The 22,236-nt window shown below is 44.9% G+C and overlaps 1 protein-coding gene across 1 annotated transcript; it reads right to left on the bottom strand.

The window, feature by feature from the left end:
* Positions 1 to 1,697: 1,697 nt before the first annotated feature.
* On the bottom strand, positions 1,698 to 17,559 carry cds1 (CDP-diacylglycerol synthase (phosphatidate cytidylyltransferase) 1). Its single transcript, XM_047016739.1, has 13 exons — positions 17,192 to 17,559; positions 9,272 to 9,420; positions 8,663 to 8,759; positions 8,441 to 8,538; positions 7,638 to 7,777; positions 7,047 to 7,105; positions 6,653 to 6,735; positions 6,165 to 6,252; positions 5,661 to 5,729; positions 5,340 to 5,492; positions 5,121 to 5,240; positions 4,751 to 4,854; positions 1,698 to 4,526 (listed from the first exon to the last, which is right to left on the bottom strand). Exons 1-13 carry the CDS (start codon positions 17,255 to 17,257, stop codon positions 4,391 to 4,393), a joined length of 1,362 nt encoding a protein of 453 aa, XP_046872695.1. The 5' UTR covers positions 17,258 to 17,559; the 3' UTR covers positions 1,698 to 4,390.
* Positions 17,560 to 22,236: the final 4,677 nt, after the last annotated feature.

The following is a 22,236-nucleotide window of genomic DNA, read 5'->3' as shown; positions in this document are numbered from 1 at the left end:
AATTCAGATTTTGTCTGAACCAGGCCAAAGGTGAAACAGCTTGCTTTCACAGGAAAAAGTAGACCATTTAATTAATAGTTTTCGATGGACTCGAACGGGATGTGGATGGTTGGTCGTCCCGTCCCATTTGAGGCTCCACAGCATCCAGCCGTTCCAGGACTGAAGAGAGGTTTACTATGGCAACCTCATTAATGTGTACGTCTGTGACGGCAGAGTATGCAGCCAAGCTCTCTGTGACTTGTTCTACTCGGTCACGGGCATCAGACTCAGATATATTATTAGTTTCTACCAGCTCAGCTAATTCTATCAGTGTCTGCACAATTTGAGGGAGCGCCATGATCTGTGATGCGTCCTCTAAAGACCCGGCATTTCAATCAATTTCCCGGCACATTTGTCATGTAATGCAATGCGTATGTGCACACTGCCCCCTACCGAACAAGATGGGTAGCTCGGTCAGCAGGGAGCTGAAGAAGAGCGGCTACTGACGTCACTCTACTGCGCCGCTCAGAATGCATTTTCGTTTTCGAATTATGGGCAGTTCTTTGCGGGCAGAACATGAAAATGAAAATGCAATGTCCGCTCAGTACTAATCAGTACTAATTTGATTTATGAGTCAAATAATGCAGCCACATTCTTAAAATGAAAATGCATTTCTGGAAATACATTTGAATTTGAATTGTGGTCACGATTTTGCAGCCACGTTCTTAAAATGAAAATGCATTTCTGGAAATGCATTTGAATTTGAATTGTGGTCACGATTTTGCAGCCACGTTCTTGAAAATGCAATTCTGGAAATGCATTTGAATTTGAATTGTGGTCACGATTTTGCAGCCACGTTCTTAAAATGAAAATGCATTTCTGGAAATGCCTTTTCATTTTCAAATTTTACATTTCAAATTGAATTTTGGTATCTATTTGCTGGGGCATATTTTGAAAATTAAATTTCAAATGTCTTTTTCGTTTTCATTTTAATTAAGGGAAAGAATGAGCAGTCTTAAAGAAGAAAATGAAAATGCAAATAGGATGATTGAATACTAATTTGATTTATGAGTCAAATAATGCAGCCACATTCTTAAAATGAAAATGCATTTCTGGAAATGCATTTTCATTTGAATTTTGGTCACGATTTGCTTCCATACATAAGCAGCAGTCTTGGTGCTTAAAAACAGGGAAACAAGTTCATGTCTACTTCAATCCACCAGAGGGTGTCCTGACGGTATGCACTTTTAGATTTTTTATTTCATCACATTTTGTAACGTTGTTTACATTTATGCATTTAACAGACCCTTTTATCCATTGTTAAAAGTTCATACTACCACGACCTCTGTAGTAGTATATACATATTAAACCTGTGGTGTTCTCTACAAACAACATATTCGAAACACATCCTCCTCCTATATCCTGAAAAATAGTGGTATGTAAACAGACGCAACATGTTGACTTTGGTAAAGCTGTAAAACTCGTCTTGTTTAGGTTAGACATGTCTCAGCGCCTGTGAATGTAAATAAAAGCCATTATGGGTATTCAAAATATCCCCATTCATTTGATCACCAAGATAGATATATAGTAGATCTAGCTCTAACATTGAGTCAAAGGGGACCCAAGTCCTCAAAACTGACTGCTTGTTTTAGATCTTTAAGTGCTTTCAAAACTGGATGGGCAATGCTGTGTTCAGAATCAAATCAAAGACATTTGTATTTTAAAGGAAAAATAAAGAATTTATTCACCTTCATACAGTAAATAGTGCCACAATATCTCTAATAATTATTATTCTATGCATTTTATACACCACTGTGTATTACCCAGATGTACTCAATCATGTTGATCAATATAACTTCTACCATCTTATCCACTTCAAAAACTTTGTTCATAAGAAAACAATTACGCATATGCAATCAAACGAAATACAATGTATAATTTAAAAAGACATAAGAACCCAACAATTTTGCCATGCATCGTAATACCTGACAATTAACAGCGCTGATAGGTACAGTATCTCTGCTTATTGATTAACTAATGTTATATAGGCCTTTTTTTATTCATTACATCTCGGATCACAATAACTTAAACCACACAATAAGTTAGATCTATTTTAAACTACGACCTCATTTCAGTTCTAATATTCTCACGGATCCGCTCTGTGGTCTCTGCACTCTCCAACTCGCATATTTTGGTCAGGTTGGATTGTTTTAAGTGTTAAAGTGAAATATTCGCACTGTCGTCAAAACCTCTTGTGAAAGCAAGTGGAAAAGCAGATCCACACTGAAACACCTGTTAAACAATCCCAGGGAAAACACAAGTTTGTTGGGTCAGAGCTGGTCCCAAAATCCGATAAACTCCCCCGATGTAGTACAATATACAGGGATGGGTAGCAACACATACATTTCTGGAGGAAATGCAATACCGTGTATTGCATTACCTTACAACAACCCAGGAAACCAAATCAGAACACTCATCTCACTTCTGTTGATTCGCAGGTAAAAACATGACAAAAATTAACAGTACTTGGACCGAACAGGACACTGACAGATGTTGCACAGACATGGAGGCTGTGGAGCGTGACTCAAATCGCTGCTCCCGTCTCAAACCAACTCCAACATCCACCTACAGTCGACACGTTAGTGAGGACAGGGATTCATCCTGGAGAGGAAAACCCACAAAAATCAGACAGTGCTTTGGTAAACGTTTCTAGAAGGATTTTGGGTGGCTGGGTTCAAAGAACACTACACGGTTGTATAAATCTCAGTTGTTCCAGTAGTGCACACATGTACCAAACATATGTTTCAGCTAGTAAACCCTTATTTTTTTCCTTTATTTTTTTTCTTTACATTTTAATAAAAATGCTGTGCGGCTTTTGCGAGTGTGCTGTAGAATTCATCCAAACTCCAGTCCATCTTTAGAAACCCATTCCATAGTTCAATAGACTCAAATCGACACTTGCATTAAATATTGCCAAAAGACATAACTACCTGAATATAATATATACTTTATATAAGCTATATATATATATATATATATATATATATATATATATATATATATATAAACACAGAAAGATTATTTCATTATTTCTCACACAATGAAAACAGCAATTGTTACCTCCAACAACCTTTAAATTACATCCTACCCTTTTAGGAGCAATAGCACATACAAGCACTAAAATATAATCTATACTGGTAGACAAACATGGAACCTAATAATATCCTAACCATCCTCTGGAGTGGTGTACTCCTGATGTAGCTGAGAAGCATCCCAACTACAGTGCAACTAAAATCATTGGTTACCTAAAAGGAAGCACATTCTCTTTGAAATCAAGTCAAAGTTAACCCATACACACACCCTTTAATCAGCAGCTGTTATCTAAACCATTCAACCCTAAATGGTTTTGTTCATGCTAGAAGCTACAAATAACCTACCTCCCCTTTTCTTATTGTTTTTGCATATCATTTCTCATATCTTTAAAGTATATAGTATATTGTTGCTATTTAATAACATTATTCTTATACTAGGTTTTTGTTGACCTGTAAATAAATATTATATATTTATTTACAGTAATACATTTTGAGATATGTAGACACACACACAGTGTTAAATGTGCATTGGTGTGCGTGTGTGCTGATGCTAGTGATGCATATCATGTCTAAATCCATGCCTACGTTATTGCATGTATTTACTGCCACTAGTTAATCAAAACCTATAAACTATTTCACACCACAGAAAAGAGGGGAAAATAGATTTTTTCTTCCAGCAGTAACAACAGAACTGAAGAACATGCTTCATGTTTCAAAATATCTTCTTATTTTTCTGCTCTATGCTATGAAGTTAAGACCATAATAACCATTAAGAAGCAGCAAACTACAATAACAGTTCCTAGTGTGTTAAGTTGTGTTTTTCTCCTTCAAATACAACTTTCAGCACAAAGCATTCGTCCCAAAAGGTCCTTGCTGCAAATCTTCAGAGGCTCCGTTCAGCTCAAATCAGTGCAACACACGCGGTTCCCATGGAAACGCCCTGGTTACAGCCCCTGCGCTGATAATAACCCGTGTGCTTGAATCCATTTTGTTAGCGAAGACGTTTGTTTTTCTTTTCTTCTCTTCTTCAGTGCCAGTGTCTTTAGAAAGGTGCTGCCAATTTGTTATGCATGACATTTGTATTGTTGTTTTGTTATTGTGATTCTGAGTGTATGTGTGTGTCATGCAAGTCCAGGCTGAAGCGACTGACTTCTGATAGTGACACCTTGGTTCTTAGTTCACAGTAATGATGCTTGGAGGAAAAGACGAAACCAGACGAGATAAGTAGGTGTGTTGGTGATGGATTCCCGGATGAGGACAAAGATCAAACATGCGTCTGATCAATCACACACGCTCGCACACACACGCACAGAGGAGGTTTACTGGGTCTCCAGGACAGCAGGGGGCAGCATGCCACTGTCTCTCAGGTGAGAGCGCAGCGTGTTGAAGATGGTCAGCTGCTGTGCAGGTTGCAACACCAGCAGCTGCTGCAACACCTTGCTGGGGTTTGGCCCTCTGGAACACATGTCAGAAGCACACTCCCATGAGAGGGGGGTGATAACACGCCTGTGTACAAGACGCTCTGGAGAAGAGCGTCTGCTAAATGACTACATGTCAATGTGTGTGATATTGTGTATATGAGGTCTGATTTTAAAAAACAGCAAATCTGTCTCCCCCATACTTTCTATTACTAACACTATATTTAAGGGCCACATCCTCAGTCGAACCCAGGAGCCTACCTGATGAAGCTGCCTATGTAAACATGCGTGAACGTGGCCATCAGATACTGGCAGTCGAAGCGGTCCATGATTCCTCCGTGACCAGGGATGGTGTCAGCAAAGTCCTGGAGGGGGGGGGGGGAGACGACCCGGGGGTGGGGGGGGGGAGACAACCCGGGGGTGGGGGGGGGGGGAGACGACACGGGGGGAGAGACGACACGGGGGGGGGGGGGCGTTAACACCAACAGAGTGTGTCTTGGAAAACCACGAGCAGGCGACAGTACGACTGCGTGAACGTGTGTGTTTGTCTTTTAGGCAAAACCGTTGGGTGGCATTTGTGCCTTTCTGACTGGATGATAGACATGGTGTGATCTGTAGAGCGCAGTCTCACCTTGATCTTGAAGGCCCGTTTGAAGCCGCTGGCGAAGAAGCCCCCGAACGGGCCGATGAGCGAGCCAAAGGAGGACAGAGCCACACTGTGGATCTGGTACGGGTATAGCTGCACCGTCTCCTGCAGGACAAACCATCCACGTGTCAGAGGAGGAAACCATCCAGGTACAAAAGTTTAACAGGAAACAAATAAGCTTGTGAGTGTACAAGCAGGACTGACCCATCCCAGGATGTTCTGCAGCACGACAGGGAGGGTGTACTCCTGAATTACGAAGATGTCGGAGGGCTGGCAGTCCACTGCAAACCTGTTGGTCTCGCTGTTATACTCCACCGGACACACAAAGTACTGGAACTGAGCCAGGAGGTACGACAGCTGGAGAGACAAGACCGTGTCAGGGACCAGGGGCTTCCCACAACGTCTCAGGCTCAGAGGTCAGTGGAAATAGCGTGGGTGAGATACTACATTACATGTGTTAAAGGGAAGGCCAGGTGAAGAACGAACTAAAGGGAACATGGACTGGGACTTCAGCAGGCTACTCACAAGGAACCCAAACACCACCGTGGCAAAGAAGCCTCCGATGAAGCCCTCCCACGTCTTCTTGGGAGAGAGCTGAGGACAGGACACACACACACACACACACACGCACACACACACACACACACACACACACACACACACACACACGGCGGTTCCTCTCAGACCAAGCAGAGCAACACATGACTCCGATGAACAACCAGGTCATGAGCTTCCTGCGGCTGTAGCACGCTTCACTTCCTCTCCTCCTCTCCTCCCCCCCTCCTCCCCCACCCTCCCTCTCTCCCTTTAGAATGTCCTTCATTCTAATATTGGCCACAAATGACCACCCCAGTTGCATATTATATTACAGATTAATATTGCAAAAAGGCCTTGAGGGTCATGGTCATAAATAAGAAAGACCACCACATTTTCTTGTTCTTATATATATATATATTTGTTGGTGTCCATAGTTCTGCAGCTGCCTGCGTCTGAACCTGGTGTTTAGTGTGAGGGGAGGGGTTTGATTACCTTAATCAGTGGAGTTCTACCAAAGAAGAACCCAAACAGGTAGGCCATGATGTCATTACAGATCACTATGGAGATGGGAACTATGAACCTGAAAAACAGGAAACCAGAGTTGAATGCTTAGACAAGCCTTTCCATTTCATGACACTACATTTGTTACTCGGCTGATTGTAAATAAACTTCCTGCTTGTGTTAGTCATTTGACTGAAATCACATTATTAAAAGAGTACAGTATAACAAACAAACTTATAACAAGGAGGTACAAATGCCCTGTAGTTATAAAGACAAATGACTACTGAAGACTAGTCAACAAGCTAACATTATTGAAAGGTGTGCTGACACCTGGATGAGTCACTTATCTATCCCTTCAAAAACCGGCTCAGCGTTAACAGAGACCCTGATTTTCCCAGCAAACCGCATCCAGACTCTAGTGTGTCATCGATACCACAAACAGGTTTCCCAAGTCTAACCCGCCCCAGGGTCCTGCTTACCAGATCATCCCTTCAAACAGGTTCTGAATGACAAGGTGGGACTGAGTTACCACAATCAGCAAGGTCACGTGGGTCCAAGCAAACTGGAAAGGAGGAAGGAGGAATGTCACGTGGGCACCGCCTGGTCCCCCAGGGGGGGGTGGAGGGTGCAGGAGGTAGGGAGTGACAGGTAGGGCTTCACAGTAGGTCTACAGTATAGATGGTGTATGAGTTGTGTGACCACGTATGGGGGTAGGACAGCCTTTCTCAACCCTGGTCCTCGGGGCCCACTGTCCTGCATGTTCTAGATGTTTCCACGCTCAAACACACCTGGGACATTTGAGGCAGGTGTGTCGAAGCAGGGAAACATCTAGAACACGCGGGGGGTCCGTGAGGTGGTGTGGCAGATACTCACCATGTAGAACTGCAGCCGATATTGCTTCTTCACTAAACTCAGAACGAACATGCAGAAACCTGCGGGGGAGAAGCAGGTGACATCAGCTCAGGAATGCAGGGATGGTTTCAGATGAAATACAATGCAAATACTGCACTGTTACCATATTTAGGGGAAGATTTTATTGGACATCGTTTAAAGGTATCTCCTTGTTCCTTTCTGTCTAACAGCAGGTCAGAGAGGATGAACCATGAGCAGGTAACACAGACAGTCTGTCCACTACAGCTGTGATTAAATGGTGAGCAGCAACAAAAGTAACACATTCTGAAGACTTAACAGAGTCTGAAGACTTTGGCCAAAGAGCACTTCTGTAGTGTGAACATTGTATCTTACACACAGATTCACAAACACAGACACACACAGATAAACACACACAGATAAACACACACACACACAGAGATAAACACAGACACACACAGATAAACACACACAGATAAACACAGACACACACAGACACACACAGATAAACACACACACACACACACACAGATAAACACACACAGACACACAGACACACACAGACACACACAGACTGCTGTAGGCAGGACACACCTCCTAGGTACATGGCGAAGGAGATGAAGCGATGGTAGCGCACCAGGAACTGCAGTGGCTCCTCTCTCTGCACCAGAGCCCCAAAGTAGTCCGCCACAGTCTCACCATAGAAGAAGTAGTTCACACACACCAGGAAGTACCTGGACCAGGCAGGAAAACCGCTCAGTTAAAACATGAATGAATGAGTTTGTTTTGGTTTGCAGTGGGCCATGTCATGTCTGTGGTGGTGAGGGTGGTGGGGGGGGTTTGGAGGTCAGGCTAAGATTGAATTCCACTTCCAACACAGCACTGGCCTTTGCTCCAGGGCTGAGCACAGCACTGCTGTGTGTGTGTAGACATGTGTGTGTAAAGGGGGCTGGTACACACACACAAAAAAAGTGCAGTTAAGTATTCAGAGAATGACCTGTACGTTAAGCCAGCGTTTATATAGAAAGACAGAGCAGTAATGAAAGAAATGAAGAGAAGAAAAAGAGTAAAACCAGATGATTACAATATGTAAATGTGACCTTTGGAGAGCTAGACCAGCCTCTCTCAACCCTGGGCCTTAGGACCCCCTGCCCTGCACCTTCTAGATGTTTCCCTGCGAGGTGAGCAGGTGTGCAGAGCATGAGAGTGTACAGGTGTGCAGGTGAGCAGGGCATAAGAGTGTGCAGGTGAGCAGGTGTGCAGAGCATGAGAGTGTACATGTGCAGGTGAGCAGGGCATGAGAGTGTGCAGGTGAGCAGGTGTGCAGAGCATGAGAGTGTACAGGTGAGCAGGTGAGCAGGGCATGAGAGTATACAGGTGAGCAGGTGAGCTCCTACCAGCTGAGGGTCCTGAACCAGGGCAGCTCGTAGGAGTGGTAGACTCTGTAACCGATGGTAATGATCTCCTGGAAACACTTGATCTGGATGCTCATCACCTGCATCAGGGAGACAACTCTGTGAAGAAGACTGCTGGAGCAGGGAGGAGGTTAGGGGTGCATGACCCCACTCAGTAGGTCAAATGTGTGTGTGTGTGTGTGTTTGAGTGTGTGTGATACATACCACCAATATAAGCATTATGGGTCCTAGGTAGATGATAAGGAAGAAGCCAGTTATCATCGCTAACGACAACACCCCTCGTATCCAATAATTCTTCCATCTGTAAACGGGAACAGAAACATTAACAATTTAATCCTACAAAATGAATAGCCTTTAAATACAATTACCGAATGTACAGAATTTACAGTATTAACACAAAATGTGAAAAAGCATACTGTAGCGATGCGAAAGGCCTTGGCCTGGTGTTACTCTAGGTTGGTATTTACTGGCTATAGGCCTGTCATTCCTGACTCGTGACACATATCCACACCCTGCAGAGCTGTTGACAGAACGCAGCAGGAAACACAGGCTACAGAGTCATGCTGTACAGCCCAGCTTAACTCTCCACGGCCCTGAGAGAAATCCTAGGCAGCTACATTTTGTGAATGGTGAAAGTGCTGCATCATGAATAAAGACCTACTGCTGCTGTTCTGTCCTCCCCCTCCCCCTCTCCCCCCATTCTCTTTCCATCTCGTCTCCCTCCACCTCTCTCTCTCCCTCCACCTCTTAATCCCTCTCTCCATTTCTCCTCTCTCCACCTCTCTCCACCTCTGTGTGTGTGTGTGTGTGTACCTGGGCGGCAGCCCCTCCAGTGCCTTGTTGAGACACTGAGGAGTGTTGTCGGTCTGGGGCGGCACGTCCTGACAGTCTCCTTTAGAGTCTCCCTCACAGTCTCCCTCCGTGTCCCCCGACAGGCCCAGCCTGTCCTCGCCATCGGCCTCCTGCGCACGCACACACACACACACACACACACACACACACGTCAACACACACACACACACACACACACACACACGCACACACACACACACACACACACACACACGTCAACATACACACCAGAGAGAAGCAGAGGAGAAAGAGAAAGTTCAACACAATGTGCAGTGAAGACATAATACAGAAGGCCGGCCAAGTACTGTGACCTAGTCAGGTCATTTATACCCTGCTGGGAAGCACACCACTGTGGACGCTCTCTACTGAGCCTTACGAAACACACTCGGATCATGACACATCAGACAGACATCTATCTAGCTATCACATCCAACTTGCAAACCACTAAACAGTCATGAACCACCCTCACTGATAACTAGATTTGTGTTAAGAGATTTCAACTTGATTTGTGTTAAGAGATTTCAACCACACAAGTCCAGCCTTCCTCTGCCTCCTCAACTGCTTCTGGTCACTACCGTGTCACTTCCTGTTGATGTCAACACAGCCTGCAAGGCCCCCGGCCAGAGGGATGCAAACGGCAGGTCAGGCAAATCTACTGACAGGCAAGAGTGGAGAAGAAGGGAGCGGCTAAAGGCAGAGTTCAGACAGAGAGAGAGAGAGAAGGGGGGGGGGGGGGAGAGACAGATAGATATAGAGAGAAAGACAGAGAGACATACAGAGAAAGATTCACAGAAACAGAGAACAGGTGTGACCCTATTCAGCTTTAGCTGGGCTGGGATCCAAGTGGAGCGATTCAGTCAGACGACAACAAGTCATGTTTTTATTTGGTTTGGTTCAGTTTCAAACAAATGAACGAGGAGGCAGGTGAGTATAATGTAGCATGGCATGAACCACAACACAGTCTGGGCCCAACACTGACGTAACCATCAACCTTTGTACTGAGGGTTGGTGAAAGTAGATCCAGAATGTTCCCTAGCTCAGTCACAAAATTCAACAAGTGAATCCTACGTCTCTGATATTCCACATACAGGGCGGGACTGTGATTACATCACACTACCTTCCCAGTGTGGGCAACTGGAACGGCCACGCCCTGCAGCAGATGGCTAGGCTAGCAGGCTAGGCTAGCAGGCTAGGCTAGCAGGCTAGCAGGCTAGGCTAGCAGGCTAGGCTACACATTGACAGGTAAACAACTTGATTGTCATTTGGTAAATCTTTACTGTAGATTTTGTCTCTGAGCGGAGTTGAACACTAAGGAGAACAGAAAGCTTGTACCAAGTCCAGCATAGCGTCCAGGAGAGTCATTATTTGGAGTCGATTCAGACTGAATGACTCGACAAGTTCACAGACTAAAATTAGTGACGGGTTATGGTTCTTGTCTGAAATTAGCAGCCTATCATTTCCTCTATTGCCACTATGCCATTACATTCCAGCTGTAGATGTTCCATCTATAGACTCTCTGGGTTTGCAGAGCACCATGGAAACTTAATAAAGGTTTAGTCGGGATGAACACATCTAAGTGCTTTCTAAGCATCAAGGTAAATCATGTTTCAAAACTGAATCCTGAAGTGGTGATGGTGGTCACTTCACTGTGTGGAAAGGCAGGGTGACAGAAAACAGATTTCATATAAAAGCCATCACGATGAGCCCCGCGCCCTTTGCGCAGGTTTGAAACCCCTGGGCAACCCTGACAGACCGCTGACGGCCAGCGAGCCGGTCTGTCGCCAGGAAGTGACCTCGCCGTGAAACTCATAATGGGCTTACACACGTGTGCGGGCACACACACACTCTCACAGGCACCCTCCCCCTCCCCCCCACATCATTAGAAACAGTGGCGGCTGCTGGTCTTTCAAAGAGGGGAAGCTCATTTTCGGCCTACATCCTAAAAATGTTTTATTTATTTGGCTAGTTCACTGGCTAGTTCACCCCTACGACAATAGCCTAACCTACTGAATGAATTAATGAATGAACGAACGATGTAACAAAACAATATTAATCGAGGAGGAAATGTGGAAATTACAAGGAACGTGGTGTATAATTGTATGAAATTTATGATGAAAATTGGTTAGCAATTTCGCCAAGCAAATACCAAGAAATAGGTTACTGCAGTTTGTCTTTCAACTGCAGTTGTAAAATCCGCAATGGGACTGAGCTTGAATAGCTTTGGTGACTTTCTGTAGTACAAAATTACTGTCAATCAAAAGGAGATGCAGTCTTCGACAGACCCTCCAATCATCACGCAGAAGCCCATCGTCCAGGCCAGCCCACTCCTCCATTCACCCCCAGAGACGCTGAGCGTCCGAGGCGGGACATAATCTCAACATTGAGATGACCGTATAGTTTCGAAGCACTAAAAAAACTGTTCAAAGCAGCCCCATTGAAGTCCATGGAAGCTGAGCTTCAACAGGGAAATGCACTGTGACGCTACAGGAATGTATGAGAAGGAAATCAGTCAGTCGACCTGATAATATATGTAGCTGATTCTGAAAGAACTCGTCTTTGATATGAACATGTTCTAAAGCATTTAAAATGTTAACACAATAGTAAATATTTGACCATAATTTTTTTTTTTTATTGCAGGGGAAGCTGAGCTTCCCTTGCAGTCTTAAAGAAATCGCCACTGATCAGAGATTAGGTTTCCTCTGAAGGTGGTCTTGGGTATTTCTACCCTTACATGGCATCCTCTCTAAACCCACACTAAACATGGTCAAGACGGCCGGGGGTGGCGAGAGGGGTTATAAATAGCATCAGGGTCACGACCCCTACCCAAAGGAGTAATTAGCCATCCGTGCCGAGGTAATTGGGAGTGTGTGTGCGGAAGGGGGGGGGGGGGGGGGGCGGGAGGGGCGGCGGGCAGGTGAGGAGACGTAAGACTAGAGTCCTACTCAAGCATTAATGAGGGAGACACTGATAGTGACACTGCGTCAAACCAGCTGAGGAATTCTACTTTTTGAACCTACGAAGCCCAGAAACTTAATTCCAGGTTCTGGTATTAAGTGGTCAAATGAACGTCTGTGCAGTCTGCCACTGCTGGACTGGACATATAGGCCAGGGTTACACAGCCCAAGGCCCACGTGTCACATTTATAATGGGTTTGCACACCTTTTATGGACCAAATATGCCTTGTCTTTAGAAAGCTTTCATGCTTGAGTGGGTGTGGGTTAGTGCTGGTCTATGACACCATGAACATTTCAGAGAAGTCAGATTTAACACAGCAGGCTTGGTCAGGAGATTAGCCATCAGACCAAGAAATGGTCATTTGCACAGTCAAATGGTAGTCATGCCAAAGTGATTTGCAACATCTCACTCACGAGGATGCCTAACATAAGGCCTATTTGAATCTAAAAACAAGCACTGGCTCATTTGTTTAGCTCCACAAAGAAAGTAGTCAGTAGTTTGAATCATAAGCAGTCATCAAAATGAAAATAGATCCCAGAGTCTACCTCCTACAGCCTGAGTGCTGCTGTTCAGTAACACCAAGCAGGTGCGTGAAGGTCACTGGGTTGGACTGGGACCCAAAAACCATCTAAGAATCAGGTTGGCCTCCACCAGCTCCCTGGCCTGACTATAATAATATCTGGGTGGATTCCACTGTGAGACACAGCACCTGAATATAAAATGCTACAAAAAATGTGTGAGGTCGAAGGAGCGACCAGATGGCTGAAAGAGAGATGATGTCAGCAGAGTGTGGAAGACAGAGATGCTAGACTAGCATTGCTCTGGCCCACACAGGCTGACCGATACCTCTCTCCTCCTATCCCCTCTTCCTCCTCCTGTACCCTCCTCCTCGTCCTCCTGTACCCTCTCCTGGCCATGAATGCTTTCTTTCCAGAGAGTGAGAAAGGATGTGTGCGTGTCGGAGAAAGAGAGTGAGAAAAGAGGAAAGGTAGAAAAAGATGTAGAGAGGAAGGAGAGAGAGGGAGAGGTAAAGAAACAGAGGCAGAGAAGGAGAGAGATAGACGTAGGAGGGAGAGGTAAAGAAACAGACAGAGAAGGAAAGAGAGATAGACGTAGGAGGGAGAGGTAAAGAAACAGAGGCAGAGAAGGAGAGAGAGATAGACGTAGGAGGGAGATGTAAAGAAAGAGAGGCAGAGAAGGAAAGAGAGATAGACGTAGGAGGGAGAGGTAGAGAAAGAGAGAGGCAGAGAGAGAGAGATAAACAGAGAGGTAGAGAGAGGGGGGAAGGGGATAAGCAGGGAGACCAGATGAGCTACTCAGTAAATGGGACTAGTGTAATCTTCATCCAGGAGGGAGGGGAACAACCTCAGTGTTAGTGTACGTGTCAGTTTGTGTGTGTGTGTGGGGGGGGGCTTGTTTGTTTGTGGGCATGTGTGTGTGTGTGTGTGTGTAGGTAAGTGTGTGTGTGTGTGTGTGTATAGGCTTGTGTGTGTGCATGCCTGAGTAAGTGCGACAACTCCCCTACATGGTTTTAAGGACCACGTTGACAATTAATTCAGCAATAGACAGAGTTTAAGATGTTTGGAAGCCTTGAGTAAACAAACTTAGAGACTGTGCCATCAGATGGAGATTTGGTGAAAGTAGATAGGTCTGTGTGCCCTATCTGATCTAATGTCTTGAACTACCACATGGTTTGATCCAGGATGTGGTTTCCCCTAAGGTCATGTCGGTTTTAGATTAGCATCTTTTCTGCCCACAGATATCAGCTGTTAAAAGGGGTGGACATTGACACAATAGACCTTAAGAATGTCTGTATAAATTCAGCGCATTGAGAACAATAGACAATAGGTGTCAGCACAGCCAAACCTCCACAACAGCCAACGAATGCTTGATAAATTGTGTCTGTTGTGTTGTCTGTATGGAGGTCAGAGTGAAGGCTATTCTATCGACATGCATGACCTTTACTGGGGTAAAGCCCCATGCTGCTGGGTCACTGAGATAACTTGTTATATGTCAGATCAAATCAAATAGGGTAGGAAAGCAAAATCTACCTGTTCAGTACTGGTGTGAAGCAGGATATCACTACGATTCAGTATTGGGGTGAAACCAGAACATCACTGTTCAGGGCTGCGTTTCCCGAAAGCGTCATAAGCGTAAGTTGATCGTAGAATCCATCGTATAACGAATCTTAGTTTTACGGGCCGTTCCCAAAGACATCGTAGCTAAAGTGTCTCTTGAAAATTCGTAGCTCTTGAAAGCGCACATTAGCCTACTCCTATACAAGCATGTTTGGGAAACGCACGTAAGAAATATCGATGGTTTCGTTTTTTGCTCGATCGTTGCTACGATCCATTGTTATCGGGAAACACAGCCCAGGACTGGTTATGAAGCAGAAACCCCTTTTGGGGAGGAATAATCTTTTGCCCCTACTTTGCAGGTTGTTTTAGAGTGACAAGAATTAGCCTAATTAAATTAATATGAAAGCTCTCTCCAAATATAGTACTGCTCCCCAAACAGGATTCAAGTCCTCAACTGTCAAGCCTTAGGCTACACTAGGTGCATAAAGTTATCTTTCCTGCCCCTGGCCCAACACCTTTGATAAACACACTGTTGCTGGCGTTACCTGAAGGGGAATCAGCAGGACAAATCAGAGGTCAACAGGAGCCATGGTGATCCACTTGTGGTCATGACAACCGACAACAGTGACTGGACAGTGTGATACCCAGGATGAAAGAGGCTGCATACAGTAATTTATGTAAACAAAGACCGTCCTTGGGGATGAAACTGCCGAGGGGGGGGGGGGGGGGGGGGGGGGGGGGGGGGGGGGGGGGGCGAGCATGTGACTGTGTGTGCACGGCCTTTCATTGGGGAGGGAATCTACGATATCATGTCTTTCAGTGGGTATTTCTTTCATCAAGAGATTTGTCTGTTCTCAAAACCAAACTAAACTTTCTACTACATCATCAACAATTGTGTTACTGATCCTTTACAAATACGTGTTATAGAGGAGGCGCATGGATAGCTTGGCGCTAATATTAAGACTTTGGTCATGCATGGTAGCATATGATAAAAGCCTTCTACTCCAGTAGTATGTAGGTTAGCATCTGTGCGTCACTGTGTCCTGGTGACTAATGATTCCACTGACTCAGATTAGAGGTCCATCTATTTCGTTTGACGCAGGGTCTCTGGGTGCTGCTTTAAATCATTTTGAAACTGGCTGGGGCTCTTTTCAAAGTATCGACCCCTCGCACACCGTCTTGGGCGCTTCCGATAAAACCCCAATTAAGAGGTCAGGCAAAGAGCACAATGTTATACACAATGAAAGTTATGGACATTTTCCAGATTTGTGGATTTACCATTCCATTACCAGCAAGCTGAATGTGTATGTGTATATGTAGTGTGTTATCAGTTAGAGTGATTATGGCTAAGGTCTTGCACAACAACAGGCTTCATCTCCTTTGTCTTGGTGATCGATTGGTCCCGACACAACCAGACCAGAGGCATGCGTTGTAGGCAGAGAGGTCAGAGGGAGTATGAACACTATTATTAAACGCTAACACTTGAATATAGACTTGCGGCCGGTGTGAGATTAATTATTATACAGTTAAAATGTAGGTTGATGAGGAGATATGCCAGTAAGGATAATTAATATGACATCGGCAGGGACACTGTGCCATAAATACACTGTGTTCCCCAGCGGTTGGTAGCCTACTGTAGGAAGTACACCCCGTTATGACTGTAGCGAGCTTCAGTTATGGAGATCGTTTGTTTCCATGTCATTTCGAAGTGTCCAACTACTTTTGCATGTATTCTTTGGCACAATCTCGAAGCCATTTTGCAAATGGGAAAATAACAATGTAGCAGGAGGATTAACTGTGAGATTTGGTGTAAGTCTTTGATGACAGCCATTTGACCACTGGGATCCTTGCTGGGTTAGAATTCACAGGAAACCATTGACCTATGATACAAATCATCCAAGGACCTATGGACTATGGGTTAAGTGAGTCATCGTGGGAGTAAAGGGCGTTATTCTATAGTAGGTCAACACTAAAGATAAGCTATATTAGGAGCTGTTTATCTTCAGCACAAGCTGTTTTACTGTAAATCAAACATGTACCTAGCCTAAACCTAGATTATAATATTATTAGTACAGTCACATGCCACACTGTTTCCATGTGTACATGTTTACCAACTACGAGAAGCAACGCAATAAAATTGTTGCACAATGGTGCGGCGGAGTGATGCTTTGGGAAACATGGCTACAGCAGGAACTGTTGTTAAACATTGCGCACACGTCGTGAAGGAATCTACACACTGATCAGTGTGTTTCTCACTTAAAATGTACCAAATTCCTCCTTGAATTCTTGTTGCAACATAAATGTGTGTTATTGCTACTAGTAACGTTGAGAAAACCACTTGTTACTAAGTCACTGAATTGGTTCTAGCTATATTACTGTCAAATGATATATTAACCGACTGGTCTAGCTTGGCAATACCTTGGTTTCATGTCATGAGCACTGTGACGGCACTTGGATGTCAAAGACAAATCTAAAAGCTAATCCAGGCTAGCTAATGCGTTACTAACTAGCTCGGTAACACAAACCCACACATTCATTGGCGTTGGCTAGGTACCTAGCTAACGTAGCCAATTAGCAAGGTAGTTAGCATATTAGCGTGAGATGATTCATGAAAATATGTTCCGGCTAACAAATCGAGGCAATGTTCAATGTTATTCGCAGCTTTACTTTCTGCTGGCTAGCAAACGGACTTTCTAGCTGGCTAGACCCAAATAGCCTGCTAGCTGGCTAATAACCTACCTAGCTAATTAGCCCGTCAGCTGAGTGGGTGCTTCTGAGTGCATTTCACGCACGAATGAGATCATATCAAATTCAAACGTTTTGTCATAAGCAAACTTCAAATTTTTACCTTGTCACTGGTGTTATCTGTACTGTCGGGGTCTCCGCCACCTCCTCGCTTTCTTAGCTCCGTCATGTCTTCGTTTTATTTTAATCGCAATACATAAGGTAACAACAGGCGAGCTTCAAAATAAATGTCACTATCCTCGTAATCCTTTTAAGATGTTATTCTGCCTCGAAAGGACAAACAGTCTTCTATTAAGTACCTATACTAGATGGTCAACGTGGTGACTAGACACATTATCCTGTTCCGACAATCCTCATTCGAAATACGTGCAATGTGCATTTGTTTATAACACACTGCAATTCTCCCCGTGTGCTGCTGCTGGTACTAGCTACCGAAGCCAACTGCTGTAGTCATCCGCCCCCTCGCCGGTGCTTGTCTGGTCTCTAGCGTGAAATCACGAGCTCTGCAGGTCGCCGACTGCTAGTGCTATAGAAACCTCAGCAAGTGCCAAAAGCATTGGTCTGCTCGGTGTAAGGTGATTCTTGGCGATTCGAAAAGGGGTTTTAAAGCCCGGTTGCAGAATATGTAGGCTAGGCCAATGTGGTGTAAAATTCTCCGTCAACTTGTCAATTTCTTCTTGTTTGCAGTGCTGGCTTCACTTCGCATGAACTGTAGAAATGACCAAAAAAGTATTGGCAATTGTAGGAAACAAAAGCCTCATACATATTTTGGTACTGGACTGTTAAAGCCATATTCTGCTGATATTTCTTGAGGTAAAACATGTGTCCCTTAGGCCTATAAATTTGTCTAACTTGCATTGACACCAACAGCCTTCATTTCCTTGATTATTTAACTTATTAAAGCATAAATGAAGTCTGGTGTCAATTTTTTCAATTCATGTTTTATCAGCTAGCTTTTTCATGTCAGGATAGGGCATGATGTGTGTTTTTTGAGACATACCACTATAGCAGCGATTCCCAATTTGTGGGCCGCGGCCCACTAGTGGTCAGCTAGGGTAATACAGGTGGCCGCCAAACCAATAAAAACTGCAAATGCAAGTATTTTTTCAACGCACTGGAGGGTGCCATTTACTCAAAGATTAGGTTAACCGAATGAACGCACTTGATTAGTTGTATGTTCAAATTAAGGCATCAGTGTTTTCTATCACCCAATTCATTTACTCAATTGAAGGAAATCGTTTTTTATTTTTACATTGCCTTTATTGTCCTATTTACATTTACATTGTAAATATTGCATATTTACATATTTCTTCTGTTCTACTTTTTTCTATTGTCTTATTTACCTTTAGTTTTCTATTCATCCTCTAACCTTTTTCATTCGCCAATGATCTCCTCAGAACCCCCCCTCCTCCTCTTTCTTTCTCTGCCTGCAGTAGGCTACACTCCCCTCATCTCTCCTTCCTTCATCTCCTATTCCCTCCCTCCCTCCCCTTAGCCACTGTGGTTCCCCTTGTCACCTCAGCAGCTGAAGCAATCCCAGGTGAGATGCTGTTAGCTGGACCCATCTGTAAAGGCAAGGCCCTGAGGCGAGTCTGGATCAAGCCCGTTCCAGATCACACAGCCCTGGGGGAGAGAGGCTGCGAGGCCTGGTAATGACCACCACCAGCTCAACCCACATACTGTTTACACAATCCACTGTCGTTCACTTACACACACACCTACTACACGCACACATACTCTTTGCTTTTGCCCCTTCAACTCACACACACACACAACACTAACACACCTGACATCATCCAGGTCCTTTCCCTTAATACATTTTGATAGGAGCAACAAATGCCATCACAACCCTGCTGTCTGAATTTGAGCTTCATCACCTCGCCTTAATAACCTCGGTCACATCCGCCAGGTTAAATGATTATGGCCCCTTCCTTCCAGCCCAGACCCTGACTGAAGGAGAGGGGCGACGCGCTGAGCAGAAGCACTCTGTATCAAATCGGACGAGATAGAAAATGACAGTTGTTAATAGCGAGGTGTAACAGCGTCTCAGTTTGAAAGATAGAAGTAGTCATATTTTGGCGGGCTAATCTAAAGGCAGGCCGAAGGCGAAGCTTCAGTTGAACATTTCGAAGTGCAAGACAAGGACTATTATTTCATCTTTCATCTTTACATTTGCGATTCTGGTTGCTCTACATCAGATCTTGTCAACAGGAAGTAGACTGTTTTGTAGGATAGCCAGAAAGGTGGCACTCCCTTATGGATGTGTGTGCTATCCCCTTTTCATTTAAATTCAGTTTGAAAAAAAACAGAAAAGATTGCTCTGGACCGGTCAATCTGACCTTTACTTTAAATCTGCTGAGTCAGCAGTCTGATGCCAGGAGTTTGAACAGTGGGTGTGTTATCGATGTGTGTGTTTGTCGCAATGGAGGTCACTTCATTTGTACCCGGTGTGTGTCGTGTCTACCCGCATCAGTGGTAAGGTACCGACAGCTCTGTCCAGACGGTGTAACGGATTGTTCACTGTTGGCAGAGGATGGGATTGCTCTTTTAATCAAACCTGGGTCAGCAACTCGTCTGTGTTGGTTGATGGGACTTTTCTTTCCCCATCACAACATGGCCTTTAACAATCTGTCTTTTAGTTTGGCAGATGACAACCATGATCTGGTTGTGTCCACTTTATTTGTCGGTATTTCAAGACATAACTATTACATTTTTCTGTAGGGGTTAGGAGTTCCTGCTTAGGCTACAGCATTGTCACGTAATCCAGGTCTATAGCCACAGGCATGCATGAATAACCCCATGATGCATGTACTGTTTTAGAAATTATACATCTGTTCAAGTGAGAATAATCCCATCTGACAGTCACATTTCCTGTTAATTTATCAACAAGGTAGAAAAAAGGTAGCTAAATGCAATCAGTCCTAGCCTATCAGACTCTATTAGCATTTTACCAACTTGAACCTCAACAGGAAGACCTTCATTAAACAAAATTAATTGCACACAGCACGTCTTTAACGTTGGTCCGACTGGAAAGGTAAATAGAGCAGCCAACTTGACCCGAGAAGACCTCATTACCCAGGTGTCCCTGTCCAGTGAAAGGGAGAAGGGAGATTTTCGTTTCTTTATTCAAGCCTGGTAGCAGCCATCCGATGGGAGAGGATGATTTTGATTAACGTGACTGGGATGTGAACGTGTTGAGTTATAGGCCTATAGTAAGATCCTGAGAGATTGGATATTTTACGTGTCTTCAGCTGGAGAGGGGGATGGTATTTACAGTTGCGTGTGTGTGTGCTTTGTTGTGTTCCTGAGTGTGTGTACACATACATCTATCCACTTTATTTTACACAATACATTTAGGATGCCGTGTTCAACAGTGTCTGCTATCTAATAATAGAAAACAGAGTTCAAACGACGTATCTCAGCTGAACGTTTTAGTGTGGCGCTCTTTGTTACTATAGTTGCGTGTTTGACTGCTATAACCCGCTTTAGTGTATAGATTAGCGTATCAGAAATAGTCCCAATTCCACATCTATGGATTATTATTATAACTAGGTTGGGGTTGTATGCTCTAATCCTACCAAGGTCATTGGTGTGTTCCTCTAGCGCAATTAACACAAACCAGGAACCCGTTATTGTGGATCAAGTGACATTTATCTAGATGAATTTTCTCCGTTAGATGGACTGAGCTTTATTGCTTATCAGGGGGGATTAAATTAATGTGTCCATAGGCTGCACAAGCTTATTGCCATTACTGTGTGTGTGTGTGTGTGCGTGCGTGTGTGTGTTGGTTTGGAACGGATTCCAGTAGTTCTATTCCTGTATCAGTTATTGCATGCACACGTTTTATACATTAGCACATATCTAATTGTTGCCTCAAATGGGTTCTGATGGCAAATGCGCGCACACACACACACACACAGTGCAGAGTTCACTGGCCCAGTCATGGTGAGGGAGAGCTAAGGAGAGACAAGTCTACATCCCTTTGACTTGTCTTCTAATCTGTAATTTGCAGAATGGCTCTCATGCTCTTTAATCTCGACGCTCTTTAAGACTGGAGTGCTGGTAAGTGCAGGACGGGAGGCGGTGTGTGTGTGTGTGTCTGTGTGTGTGTGAGTGTGAGTGTGTGTGAGTGAGTGAGTGACAGGTACAAGATTGTGTTCAAACTAACAAACTGCATTATCAAATACCCAATGTCGAACTTGCAAAGACACTGATCACAGATAGCACATCTACTCTATACTGTACATATAGAACACATACTACATAGAATATACTAGAAGAAGTATATCCTTGGGCATGCAGTAGCACAGGATGGATCTGACGGACCAGTCCACCTCACTGCCAACCACAGGGGAGACTGTCATCCCTGCAGATGAGGCTGGGAGGCTGGGAGGCTGGGAGGCTGGAAGGCTGGGAGGCTGGGAGGCTGGGAGGCTGGAAGGCTGGGAGGCTGGGAGGCTGGGAGGCTGGGAGGCTGGGAGGCTGGAAGGCTGGGAGGCTGGAAGGCTGGGAGGCTGGGAGGCTGGGAGGCTGGGAGGCTGGAAGGCTGGGAGGCTGGGAGGCTGGGAGGCAGGGAGGCTGGGAGGCTGGGAGGCTGGGAGGCTGGGAGGCAGGGAGGCTGGGAGGCTGGGAGGCTGGGAGGCTGGCAGGCTGGGAGGCTGGGAGCCTGGGAGGCTGGGAGGCTGGGAGGCTGGAAGGCTGGGAGGCTGGGAGGCTGGGAGGCTGGGAGGCTGGACGGCTGGGAGGCTGGGAGGCTGGAAGGCTGGGAGGCTGGAAGGCTGGGAGGCTGGGAGGCTGGGAGGCTGGGAGGCTGGGAGGATCAGGACGGGGAATCAGCCTGTTCTGCTCAAAGAGCATTATTATGTTTACTGGTTTAATCAGGGGTCCCTTCGTGTGAGAGTGGGAAGCCCCTTTAGTTAAGAGGATAGGCGTCGTGTAGATGGAAAATAAAATCTCCTTTGGGGTTGTGTTGCTAAGAGCAAGTTCTTAAAATAGCCAAACGAAGGCGTGTTTTTGACAGAAGCAGGTACTGAGTTTACAGGTAACTTTTTGACTGCTCCTCAAAAACTGTCGTTGAAGTCTGCTTCTCTCTCTCTCTCTGTGTGTCTTGGGGGAGAATGTTGTATTCGTCAGTTTGACTTTGGCCGG

The sequence above is a fragment of the Hypomesus transpacificus genome, unplaced genomic scaffold (assembly GCF_021917145.1).
Source record: "Hypomesus transpacificus isolate Combined female unplaced genomic scaffold, fHypTra1 scaffold_42, whole genome shotgun sequence".
Taxonomy (NCBI): Eukaryota; Metazoa; Chordata; class Actinopteri; order Osmeriformes; family Osmeridae; genus Hypomesus; species Hypomesus transpacificus.
Note: the sequence above shows the minus strand (reverse complement) of the source record. Positions and strands in the feature narration are given on the sequence as shown.

What these genes read in the sequence shown, in the direction of transcription:
- cds1 (XM_047016739.1), bottom strand. Translation starts at nt 17,257, where the DNA reads ATGACGGAGCTAAGAAAGCGAGGAGGTGGCGGAGACCCCGACAGTACA. An exon ending in CGGTGGTGTTTGGGTTCCTT is followed by an intron (nt 5,493 to 5,660) that starts GTGAGTAGCCTG and finishes TTGTCTCTCCAG; the next exon opens with CTGTCGTACCTCCTGGCTCA. An exon ending in AACGGGCCTTCAAGATCAAG is followed by an intron (nt 4,855 to 5,120) that starts GTGAGACTGCGC and finishes CCCCCCCTCCAG; the next exon opens with GACTTTGCTGACACCATCCC.